This window comes from Paraphaeosphaeria sporulosa, assembly GCF_001642045.1.
Source record: "Paraphaeosphaeria sporulosa strain AP3s5-JAC2a unplaced genomic scaffold CC84scaffold_1, whole genome shotgun sequence".
NCBI lineage: Eukaryota > Fungi > Ascomycota > Dothideomycetes > Pleosporales > Didymosphaeriaceae > Paraphaeosphaeria > Paraphaeosphaeria sporulosa.
Genome location: NW_017253360.1, coordinates 1310135 through 1320753, shown reverse-complemented (window position 1 = coordinate 1320753; position 10619 = coordinate 1310135). Strand labels below are relative to the sequence as shown.

The 10619-nt window shown below is 55.7% G+C and overlaps 5 protein-coding genes across 5 annotated transcripts; 2 read left to right on the top strand and 3 right to left on the bottom strand.

Annotated features, from left to right (window-relative positions):
• Nucleotides 1–549: 549 nt before the first annotated feature.
• Nucleotides 550–1186, bottom strand: CC84DRAFT_1211268 (uncharacterized protein; the record flags this gene model as incomplete). The annotated part of the gene is made up of 3 exons (XM_018182362.1): nucleotides 550–718; nucleotides 803–956; nucleotides 1030–1186. 3 exons carry the CDS (start codon nucleotides 1184–1186, stop codon nucleotides 550–552), a joined length of 480 nt encoding a protein of 159 aa, XP_018041979.1.
• A 446-nt stretch (nucleotides 1187–1632) lies between these two features.
• CC84DRAFT_1080232 (uncharacterized protein) lies at nucleotides 1633–2496 on the bottom strand (the record flags this gene model as incomplete). Its single annotated transcript, XM_018173884.1, has 2 exons — nucleotides 1633–1891; nucleotides 1952–2496. The coding sequence occupies 2 exons, from the start codon at nucleotides 2494–2496 to the stop codon at nucleotides 1633–1635; spliced, it is 804 nt and encodes a 267-aa protein (XP_018041978.1).
• A 1095-nt stretch (nucleotides 2497–3591) lies between these two features.
• Nucleotides 3592–5136, top strand: CC84DRAFT_1192102 (uncharacterized protein; the record flags this gene model as incomplete). The annotated part of the gene is made up of 2 exons (XM_018181226.1): nucleotides 3592–3706; nucleotides 3788–5136. The coding sequence occupies 2 exons, from the start codon at nucleotides 3592–3594 to the stop codon at nucleotides 5134–5136; spliced, it is 1464 nt and encodes a 487-aa protein (XP_018041977.1).
• Nucleotides 5137–5168: 32 nt separating this feature from the next.
• CC84DRAFT_1133542 (ribosomal protein S2) lies at nucleotides 5169–6734 on the bottom strand. The gene is made up of 3 exons (XM_018175981.1): nucleotides 6446–6734; nucleotides 6132–6346; nucleotides 5169–6076 (listed from the first exon to the last, which is right to left on the bottom strand). The coding sequence occupies exons 1-3, from the start codon at nucleotides 6669–6671 to the stop codon at nucleotides 5603–5605; spliced, it is 915 nt and encodes a 304-aa protein (XP_018041976.1). The 5' UTR covers nucleotides 6672–6734; the 3' UTR covers nucleotides 5169–5602.
• Nucleotides 6735–6875: 141 nt separating this feature from the next.
• CC84DRAFT_1200839 (uncharacterized protein) lies at nucleotides 6876–8016 on the top strand. Its single transcript, XM_018181689.1, has 2 exons — nucleotides 6876–6936; nucleotides 6985–8016. The coding sequence occupies exons 1-2, from the start codon at nucleotides 6891–6893 to the stop codon at nucleotides 7932–7934; spliced, it is 996 nt and encodes a 331-aa protein (XP_018041975.1). The 5' UTR covers nucleotides 6876–6890; the 3' UTR covers nucleotides 7935–8016.
• The last annotated feature ends 2603 nt before the right edge of the window (nucleotides 8017–10619 follow it).

Genomic DNA, 10619 nt, shown 5'->3' with positions numbered 1-10619 from the left:
GCAAGAGGCAGGTGTTCGAGCCTCGCACATGTCGACGATGCCTTTTGCATGCCTGCTGTCGGCTCTTTCGTACAACGACAGCGGCAGAACGACACGCAAGCACCCAGAATGTTCGAGAACACAGTGCTGCATGCTGTGGCAGTGTCTTGGCCCATCCGCAGGGTTCGCAAGTGAATGGGCCTCTTCAGGGTCCTGACGTGCACCCATGGCGCTGGCCATCGGTAGCGATCCCACTGTAGTTGCAAGGATTGCGGGCAGTTCGACCGCGCCTAGACGCTCACCAAGATAACAACACGCACAACTCTGATATCCACGATGAAGTTCGTTCGTTCTAACTTCGCTTGACCGCCGCTGCTGGACATCCCTGGTGCTCTGATACCAGCCTCCACGCTACCACCTCCGACATGCATTCCTCCCACGCAGCTCCCTAGCCCGACCCTGCCGCCACGCCCTCACCACCCATACCATGCCCAACAGCCTTCTAGAAGCTCCAAGCCACTGGCACGCAGCCCTCACCCCACGTTGCTAACCCCTCTCCACGGTCCCCATTCACACCTTCCCAGAAACAACGAACACGATATCCTTATCAGCAGCATTGTCCCTTGTCACGTCGCCTACATCCTCCCCATTCGGCCACTCGATAGTCTCCGACCCCTCGCTCGTCACCCGGAGATCCTGCCCCTGGAACGGCGCCCCGTTGACGGCATCGAGATTGTACCTGCAAACCCATCAGTATCCCCCCTTTGCCATGCTTTGCCATGCGCGGCGACCAGCTCCGCCCGCCGCTACCCGAGACACGTACCACACCCGGTCCCCCGCGAGCGAGTAGGCTAGGATCTGCAACGGCGCCGAAGTGTACAGGCCTTCGATGGATTTGGACATCTTGATCGCGACGCCCGTCGTGCTGTTGCTGTTGCCGAAGCGCCCGACGTGGAACGGCTCTGTCCAGGCGCCGCCTGTGAACCGTCAGTGAATGTCTTGTTGAGGTTCGTGTGGTGGGCTTGTGCTATGCGAGTCGAGGCTGCGTACCTGCTACCACCGTGATGCGGTTGCCGATCGGAGCGCCCGTCGCATCGGGCACGACCCAGAGATAGAACGGGTCTGGGCTCGTATTGACGACGATGCTGGAGCCCGTGTTCGCGGCGGCGACCGCGGTCAGGCCGAGGAGAGCTGACAGAATGTACATCGTGAAGGAGCGTAGTTGAATGAGCGACTGGTAGGGAATCCAATTCAGCAGGAAATATGTCGATTTATACAATGACCCGGCTCCTCCGACACTTTCCTTGCACGTTTGAATATCACGACACACGAGGCTCCCTGGCAGGCAGTCCCGCTGTGTTCCTTGCCGGATGTCTGCATTATGTTGCGCAGGGAGACGTTGGTGTAGCACGGTTCCTGGCGTGTGAGTAACACCGAGAGCCCACGAGAAGGGCAATTCGCCAGTGGTGCCGACAGCCGTAATCGTACGTGTTTCAGATAATATTTGGTTATTTGCGGGACTGGTTGGCTTCAATTGTGCAATGCTGGAAACAAGAAGAGTTTATCCGAATTGAAAGACTCCATCTATCACAATTTGCAATGCTGAGTATAGGACAAGGTCAACCCCGCTGAATTGAGACATCTAATAGGGTTTTAAAAGTTGTCAGCCACAGGCCGCCCAAAGATATCTGCCTGCGCGCCGTTCTTCCACCCGCACTTCTCATTGTAACCAGGGCTAATGTGATCTCCCGTCTCGATGTTGTTTCCATCAAGCTGGTTCCAGGCAATCATCTGCTTAGCGCCCTGTACGCACTTCGAGGCGTCATCGGCGCAGTAAACAGGTGCCTGTGCTTTCGCAACAGGTGTTGTGGATTTCGCGTTTGTGACAGTGCATTTGTATGGCTGCATGTACCTGCTCTACATCAGTACGTGTCACAACTACGAGGGTAGCTTGGGACGAAGGGCTCCTTACATGTTGGGCTGTCCACAGCCATCAGGGACCCAGAGCCACGCGCAGGTGCAACCGTCCTCAGGACAGGCCGGTAGATCGGGGACTTGGTACGTAGCAATTCTCTTCCACGGCGTGTGCTGCAGCGTGCTAAACACTACCAAGTTCTCCATTGTCACCTTCGCCATATCGCTCTCATAGCTGATCGCCCATGCCGTACCCGCGGCATTGGTCTCGTTGTACGTATGCATAGCGCCGTCGTCAAGGCATGCACTGCCCGGGCCCTCCCAAGAGTTCCAGTCGTCGGGATGATCTTTCCCGTCAATCCAGTCAGAAGCAAATTTCCCGTCGTAGGAAAGCGTCGTCTGAGCGCGGTTGTGCGCCAGTTCGACGGTGAAGTTGCCGTTGGCAGGGAGCTCGAGAAATTCGCCGGTGGGAGGGGGCACGAGATCGCACCCGCGGTCGTGTTGGAACCACCATTGTTCTTTTGTCAGGTTATAGAGAGGGTTGACGGCTGTGTTGGTATTGAGGTTCTCGGTGTTGGGGTCGGGGCCAGCTTTGCAGTACATGCCTTTGGCCCAGGCTGCTGTGTGGGCCGAGGCGAGACTGGTGAGGGTCGCTGCGAGGAGGGTTGCGCGGAGCATTTTGGATGCGATTGAGAACGACTACGCAAAGATGCTAAAAGAATGGCTGGGTGCAGTGAAGAAAAATTGACTCTGAAAGAAAAGAAAAGGAAGACTGTTGAAACTAAGAAGCGAATGAATGATGTTTGACCTTCCACAGCAGCTTACCGTTCTTCATATATTGTTTGTTCATGATCAGCATCAGCCAGCTTCCGCTCGAAACGTCCGTTCCAACGCCATATTCGGGCACGGATTAGCAGCCATGTTGAATGAAACGCCAGCATCCATGAAGTCCTTAAAGAGTTGCTTGGGTTGGTTCGTATTGCTGGGCGGACTTGCCAATTATGTGGGGGCTAATCTCCACAAGGCGATGAATAAGCCCAGATACCGAAGCCAATGTTGTCAACGTCTCGGGGAAATGAGAAGCTGATGGTTTCGTGGCCGAATATTTACCTATTCCAGTCTACCGCTAGACCAAGCAGTAACTTTGAGTAGGTGTTCGACACGGGTTCCTTTGTAAAATGCCTGTCAGAAGTGGTTGCGCAATTTCCAGTCAATGCAAAGCAGCGTTTGCTTCCAGTATTCAAGCTCCTGCGGTAGTTTTTTTAAATGCAGAATGGGAAGCTCATACATCGGTCGTGCGTTTTGTCTACCGGAGTGATGATGCTCACAGGCGCTTCAGCTGAGGATGTAGTTCAGCACCGGCGTCTTACAGCGGGCAGGTTTAGACAGGAAGAAAGGACCTCGTGAATGCATGGAAGCGTGACAAGTGGGAGTGATGGTGTCTAAAAGCAGGTAGGGGCAGGGCTGGCTAAAGATAGCGATAGCGTGTTGCGGGGACGGTTGTCATTCCGTCCGCGGGAGGCGGCGACCCACGAATTGCAACGCCTAGATTGACGAGCCACACCAACAACACTCAATCCCTATGCACATGCCCAGCAAACGCCCTCATTTTGCGTGCGATTGATAGCAACATTGTCCAAACCCCTTTGGGAGCACTTTCCCTTTTCCATCCCTCAGCAGCAGAGGACAGCAGCAACGATGGCATCCCCGATGGTCGAGGGCCGGGTCGATCCTCACAAGAAAGCCCACTTTACACTGCATATCAGCGACGCGATCGCAGACGGCGAGGTGGGAGATTACACCAGCGTGAAATGTAACACTCGCCCCATGTCCTTGCCTGCTTCTCGTCCCATCTCCCTTGCGACGAGTGCCTTGCTGACCCAACCACTGCCAGACAACCACAAGCCCGCCCAGACGACCTCGAAGCGAAGCACCACCCTGACTGCTACCTCCACGAACGGCTATAGGCTCACACTCGAGGACGAAAAGGCGGGCGACAACAAGGATGTCTTCGTGTTCACGGGGCAGAAGACTGTGCCCAAGAAGTCGTACATCCTGCTGTTCGACACGACTTCGCAGAAAGCAACCCTAGAGCCGCTCTCGTCCGCGTACACATTCAACATCGCCTCCAAGAACGGCTCGGATATCTCCTCCACACACTCGAAGATATACCCACGCAAGCAGAAAGACGCGCCAGACGACCCAGCCGCAGACGACCTCTTCGGTGGGGACGTTGACGACAATGGCGACGGCGATCCAGACTCCAACAACCCGTTCGACTTCCGTCACTTTATGAACGGAGAAACCACAAAGAATGGCAACGACTCAGAATACGCGTTTGTGTCTTCGCCAGATTACCGCACCGGCACTGGCTCCGCGATGAACACGCCCCAGGTCGCCGCGCGCAAGCCTGCAGCCGCCTCTTCTAGACCAAAAGCCACACCACAAGCAGCAGCGAAGCCCAAGAAGCGGAAATCTCCCGAGCCAGAGCGTGCAGCACCGAAGAAGACTGCGCCGAAGAAGCAGGCCGCGCCGCCTACAGTCCGCCTCGAGCGCCGCGCAACCGACAACAAGCCCGCGCGCAAATCCGCGGCACCCCCGTCCTCCAAGATCAAGTCCGCAGAAATTGTGCATTCGTCGGACGAATCTGACGAGGACGGCGAACCAGACAACGCCTCTTCTCCGCCCGCACAGCGCTCTCCGTCCCCACCACACCGCGACGCCTCGCCTGAATCAGACGAAGATGAAGACGAAGATATGGAGGAATTTGCGATCGGGGAGTCACAACCATCGCAAGTCCGCACTGGCGCGCTGGCTTCACTGGGTCTAGGTCAAAGCATTGGCCAGGGCTACCACAATTCACCCGGGGGCGGACCGATATCGCTCGCCAGTGCAGCGAGCAGCGTACAAGGCTCGCCGGATCCGCATGACTTCACGTCACACAAGTCACGCTCGAGACAGCAAGTCGACGACGAGGTCATTGACTTTGGCGATCTGGGAGGCCCCGCAGGGAGCGACGATGAGGATGCAGAGGATGATGGCATGCATGACGTGGAGGAGGATAGGGATGTGGAGTCGATACATTTGGGGAGTCCGGCGCAGCAGGCGAGTCACGACGGCGGCATGTCGCTGAATGCCGATGCGGACGGGGATGCGGAAGAGGAAGAGGAGGATCCGCTGCTCAAAGAGATGATGGAGGGTCTTGCTGGTGGGGACAGTAGCGAGGAGAGTGAAGAGGAGTGAGAGTGTGATAATGCGGAAGCAGTGCTTAAAATACCCCTGTAGATTTGTATATGATGATTCTTGTTCACGATCACACTACACATTCACTTGCACATCTGTCATCGGGGGCACAATGGCTTGGGCGCAACGTGTGAGAAAAGACATGGTATTCCAGGAAGGGGCGCCAGCTCAAGAACGACCCGATCAACCAGCACAGGGCTTTCCCTCGTCCCACAAAGAGTCCGAGTATCTTTCCCTCATAAGTGCAAGGCATCGATGCACTTCCCGCAATGCCGCGCTTCGTCTCCAAATGTTTGTGATGTTTTTGAATTGTAAAACTTCTTGGGTGTGTGTGACGTTAGATCCATGCCATCCGTTACATTTTCCGATCCCATGCTCCTACTCCGAAACGACAAGATCGAGGTATCTGGTTAGATAAGAGGGGGTATGGGAAGAGAGACGCTGCAGGAGATGCGCAGAGCGACATCTACCACTGGGTGTTGGTGGCACCCTCAGCAGCGGGAGCCTCAGCACCCCAGCCCTCAGCGGCGGGGGCAGCAGGGGCACCGGAGGCAGCCCAGTCGGCGCCGTCAGCGTCCCAGGAGGTGCCAGCGGGGGCAGCAGCCTGGGAGGTGAAGGCAGCGCCGGCGGTAGCGCCGGAGACCTCCCACTCGCTGGTGAAGCCAGCCTCGACGGGGCCGGTGCCGACCTCGTCAGCGCCGGGGACCTTGGCCTCCTCAACGCCGGCGGAGTCCTTGTTCTCCTCGGCCTCGGGGTCGCGGTAGAAGTACAGATCGGTCATGATGTCCCATTCGGTCTCGCGGCTGGCGAGGGTGCCGCGGAGGCGGAGGACCTCACGGGCGAGCATCCACCAGACAAGACCGATGGAGTGGCGGCCCTTGTTGTTGGTGGGGATGGCAACGTCGACGTACTCGGTGGGGGAGTCGGTGTCGCAGAGAGCCTGTACCAATCAGCATTTATGTTGAGTGTCGTCGGAGAACGGTTCAGCAACTTACGATGACGGGGATGTTGACGTAGGAGGCCTCCTGGATAGCCTGGGCATCGGTACGGGGGTCGGTGACAACGATCAAGCGCGGCTCGCGGAAAGAGCGGGTGATGTAGTTGGTGAAGTTACCGGGGGTGAAACGACCGGCAATGGCGACAGCACCAGTGTGGTGGGCGAACTTGAGAACAGCACGCTGGCCGTAGGGGCGGGCAGAGATAACGCAGACTGATCGTTGTTAGACAACAATGCCCGATTTCGCACTTTGACAATTTCAGGCCCTCTTCGCGCGGGGCACTGAATATGTCAGAGGCTCGAGCTACGTACCATCGGCGGGGTTGTCAATGGCGGCGATGATGCGGGCAGCGAGCACGATCTTCTCCCAGGTCTTGCCAATGTTGATGACATTGATGCCGTCGGGGCGCGTCTTCCACAGGTACGGCTCCATGTGCACCTGGAGGTTCTTGGAACCGAGATGCGCCTGGGCGGCAAGCAGCATCTCGATGTCCTGCGACGTCGGGTTGAAGATGGCGGGAAGGTTGGAAGGAGCCATCTTGAAGGTTTGGCGGTCGAAGCGGCTGCTGTCGATGTGTTGATGTGGAGGATAGACGTGTCTGAAGAAATTCCTAAGTTCGCGATGTGGTGGACGATATTCGAGTGGGCGGCCTAGCCTGTTGCGGGAAGGCGGGCGGCGCCGGAGTATCTCGGCCGCCGGGCAAGTTTTGGCAGGAGCGAGCATCGAACGGCTGCGCAGAGGCATGCATCGTCCATAATGCCGCCGCGAATACCCATCGCGCCGTGCCTGCGGGCATCAAAGGGTAACGCTCTCCGTTGCTCTGCCGGCGGCTTCGCTAACTCTCGCGCAGCACCTTTCCCTGCGACTCAATTCACGCTCCCTCTCCGCCCCTTCTCCGCAACCGCCGCGCCGAAGAAGACGCATCAGAGCCATGATCCGTACATCGTCGCGCAGAAGAACCGCAAGAAGGCTGCCAACCTTTCACGCCGTGCCGACTTGGAAGCTGCCAGAGTAGCATCGCTGGGCGATCCTGTTCGCGGAAACCCGACGCCTTTCGTCGAGTCCTTCGCTACGGCCACTCCCCTTCCGTTCGACCCAGCAAAGAAGATGCCCGAGGACCAGACGCACCTCAATTATGCTTTCAGTCCAAAGGCCGTGGAGCAGCAGCTGGAGCTCAGCCGAAAACTTGCGGTGCCATTAGACGAAGCGAGGCCGCAAGCGGCGGCAGCTCCTACGGGCCCTCTCGGCATCAACTACGGTGGAAGATCAGAGGAAGCGGCGCCTGTAATTTCCCAGGAAGAGATTGAAGCCCAACGGATCAAGGACCACGAGCGTGCTACCGAGGCCATCAAGCGCATCACGGCGCTCGAGAACTCCAGCTCAAAGGACAGAATGCGCGTCAACATTGCGCGCTGCGTCAGCACGTTCGGCCGCCACAACACCGACAAGATTCTCCCGCCTCGCGCGCCACCGCTACGCGCTGTCAATTCCACGAAGCCGCACCGTAAGCGTCCCGCGACGAACGAGAAGGAACTAGCTACGCGCATCGGCGCTGACACGGGGTCTTCTGAGGTCCAAATCGCCATCTTGACCGCGAAGATCAAGACGGTTGCGGACTTCCTCCAGACACGAGGCAAGGGCGACAAGCACAACAAGAGGAATCTGAGGCTGCTGGTGCACAGGCGACAGAAGTTGTTGCAGTATCTGAGGAGAAAGGAGCGGGGTGGGCCGAGGTGGCAACACTGCATTGAGACATTAGGACTGACTGAGGGTACCTGGAGGGGTGAGATCAGCCTGTAAGATACCATGTGGGAAGAGACCTTTAGATCCTGTATATTCACTTGTACGACATACAATCCAAGCATCAAGCGTTGAATTTCTGAAACGTCCGAGCCATTCAACAACGGTGGGCATCAGACAAAATTGTATAAGCCAAGTGTGTGCTTGTTACACTTCGGTCCCCACAAAGAAATGGCCGTTGCCTGTGTGCCAACCTTTCAGTCTACTAAGAGGTTGTTCTGCGTGCGAGTTGTGTCTAAAGCACACTAGCTGCGCACTTCTTGCATAGTATGTCTCCTCAGTCGTTCTGGCTTCGTCATTCGCAATGTCAGTGTGCGGTCGGATGGGATCCGGTGCTGCAACGACTGCTGCTTGTAGACGCGCTCGCGAGGAGAAATAGCATGAGATGCGGGTGATCGATAGCGTCTGCATGGTGTGTTAAAGCTTCTATTCGGTTGTTGTCTGGGATCTCAGGTCATGATCCCATGTACTACACAGACACGCTAACTTGTCCTCAGTAATCCTCCTGGCAGTTGTAGATAGGTCTGATGGACGTGAAAGCATAAGACGTGTCTCATTCCGGCTTCCAGATCGGCGTGTCGGATTCTGCTCTCCCGGCATACTGCATCTTTGCTTTGGCCGTCTTTTTCTTGAGCCATTTGGCCCCACACCAAGGGTAGCAAAAGTCGTAGCAGGTAAGGTCGAACTCGGTTGGATCGGAGGAATCTCAGTGCAAACACACCACCAAGGACAGAGCATGGTTAGTATACCTTCTTGACAATCCACGACGCAGAAACAACATGCGGGATTCAGGATCCACCGGGACCAATCTATTCGTTACGGCATGGTTGGCCATGCCGGCGCGTTTGTCGAAGTAATGTCCCCGGTCTACGCGAGCGTTATATTTTGTGAAGGCGCTTTGCGGTCCACATTAGGAGGAGCTTCCACCCTTGGGCTGGGACATGGTTGTATCCTTACTGAGACATGCAGATAAAGATTTGGTAAGACAAATTCGTGAACGCCCTCTCTGCGGTTGACTATAATCATGGCATTTCCGTGGGGCCATTCATGCCCCACGTCTTGAGTCGTGAAAATCCTGATCCTTTGCCCTTCTGGTTTTTTGAAAACCGTCTCATTCAAGGAATTGGAAATGCTCTTCCGAGCTCTGGCGTTGGACTGATCTGTTGCAGCCAGGTCATCAACATGTATTTGCAGCTTCTCTGTCTGGGAATCGGTCCCAACCCATGCCACTGGTTATGTTGTGGGGTGAACCAAAATAGGAGCCAGCGGATTCTCTACCAATGGAATAGTAAGGGTTTGTCTCTTAGTTGTATTTGTACGATACCGCAATCGCGAGACGATGTGGTTAGATATAAACGCTCTCAAGAGTTGGAGTATTGGAATTGACAAAAGCATCGCTTGCGTCTGCTGGGGAGCTGGAGTATCCGCAGCCAGAACCCGTAGTTGATAGTTACAGGCGGTGTCTTTGGCTCGATGGCGAAGTGAAGCAGTCTCCTATCCTTCTGGCTGGGGTTTTCTTTCTGGAATCCCTGGGTCACATTCTCGAGAATTCGGACCCGCACATAGCTCTCCTCTTCAAGTGTTCCTTAGTTCGAGGTGACGAACCTTTTGTCCAATATACCCTCGTCCGTACAAGGAAGCAAAGCATCGAATATTCCTGGTGAGCCCCGGTGAACTTTTAGCTTAATAGCCAACTCACCGTTAGCTTGGGTGAATCTTATGGATCCTGACGTTGAATTAGTCTTCCTGCATTCCCTGAAGGCCGAAGGAGTCGAGGCGAAAATGTTGAAGCAATACTGTGAGCCCGCAGTCGAAGGATCTAGGTTCCACACAAAAAGTGACTTTTTTCTACTTTTCTGTGCAATACTGCGAACTGCGAATGCGAAGGCCCTGCCATCGGAGCACCTTCCAAGCGATGGTCTCTAGCAGCCTTAACTGGAGGTTTAGCCGCACCCACTGCTGCAAGACACCCGGAAGCCCCGCGCAGCCTCTACCTGTCCGATCGCAGCAGCCCTTAGATCGCGTCTTGCATGTTGTAGCGCACCGTGACGCGTATTAATGGCTGGGCTGGGGGCAACATCACGACACTCAGCCTCAATTCGCGTGATCCCGGAAAGCAGCTTTCAAAGATCTGCCTTAGCACATCATAGCAGATACCGGTAAACTGGGGCTGGTGGCAGTGCATATCTACGATCGTGCCAGAAATGGGCTCCCGGCTCCTGCACGCAGCGTCTGCTCACCAAAACCCTCGTTGCACTACAATCTCCAGCGTTGTGTTCAACGCGATCATCTTTCTTCTCCGAGAATTACAAGTACATCTATGACAAACAATAAAATAGCAAGCGTGAGGATAGGTGCGAACCGGCTGCGTCAACGCGCATCTCATCGACTGGACGCTGCCGACTCATATAGACAGCACCCTCAAACATCCCTCTTATGCTTGAAGCAACTCCTCTGCATTGTGATTCTATTCATCGATACACGGGTCGGCTGCTGTGAGGGCGGCAAGAGCGGCGAGGGCGGCGAAGAGGGGCAGGGTAAGGGATAGTTGCCTCGTATTGGCTACGTGTGGATTTGGGGTGAGTGAATTGTGGGTGGGTCATGGGCTGTCTGAATGAGATTATCAATGATGTCGATGGCCTTGTGTAGTATTGGGGTGCGGTTTGCGAGGGCAGGACGTGCTGT

Excerpts from the sequence above, each read along its gene's own strand:
- CC84DRAFT_1133542 (XM_018175981.1), bottom strand. The coding sequence starts at position 6,671 with ATGGCTCCTTCCAACCTTCCCGCCATCTTCAACCCGACGTCGCAGGAC. Across the intron at positions 6,347-6,445 it reads CATTGACAACCCCGCCGATG|TCTGCGTTATCTCTGCCCGC; the intron begins GTACGTAGCTCG and ends AACAACGATCAG. Across the intron at positions 6,077-6,131 it reads ACGTCAACATCCCCGTCATC|GCTCTCTGCGACACCGACTC; the intron begins GTAAGTTGCTGA and ends TGATTGGTACAG.
- CC84DRAFT_1200839 (XM_018181689.1), top strand. The coding sequence starts at position 6,891 with ATGCCGCCGCGAATACCCATCGCGCCGTGCCTGCGGGCATCAAAGG. Across the intron at positions 6,937-6,984 it reads GTGCCTGCGGGCATCAAAGG|CACCTTTCCCTGCGACTCAA; the intron begins GTAACGCTCTCC and ends ACTCTCGCGCAG.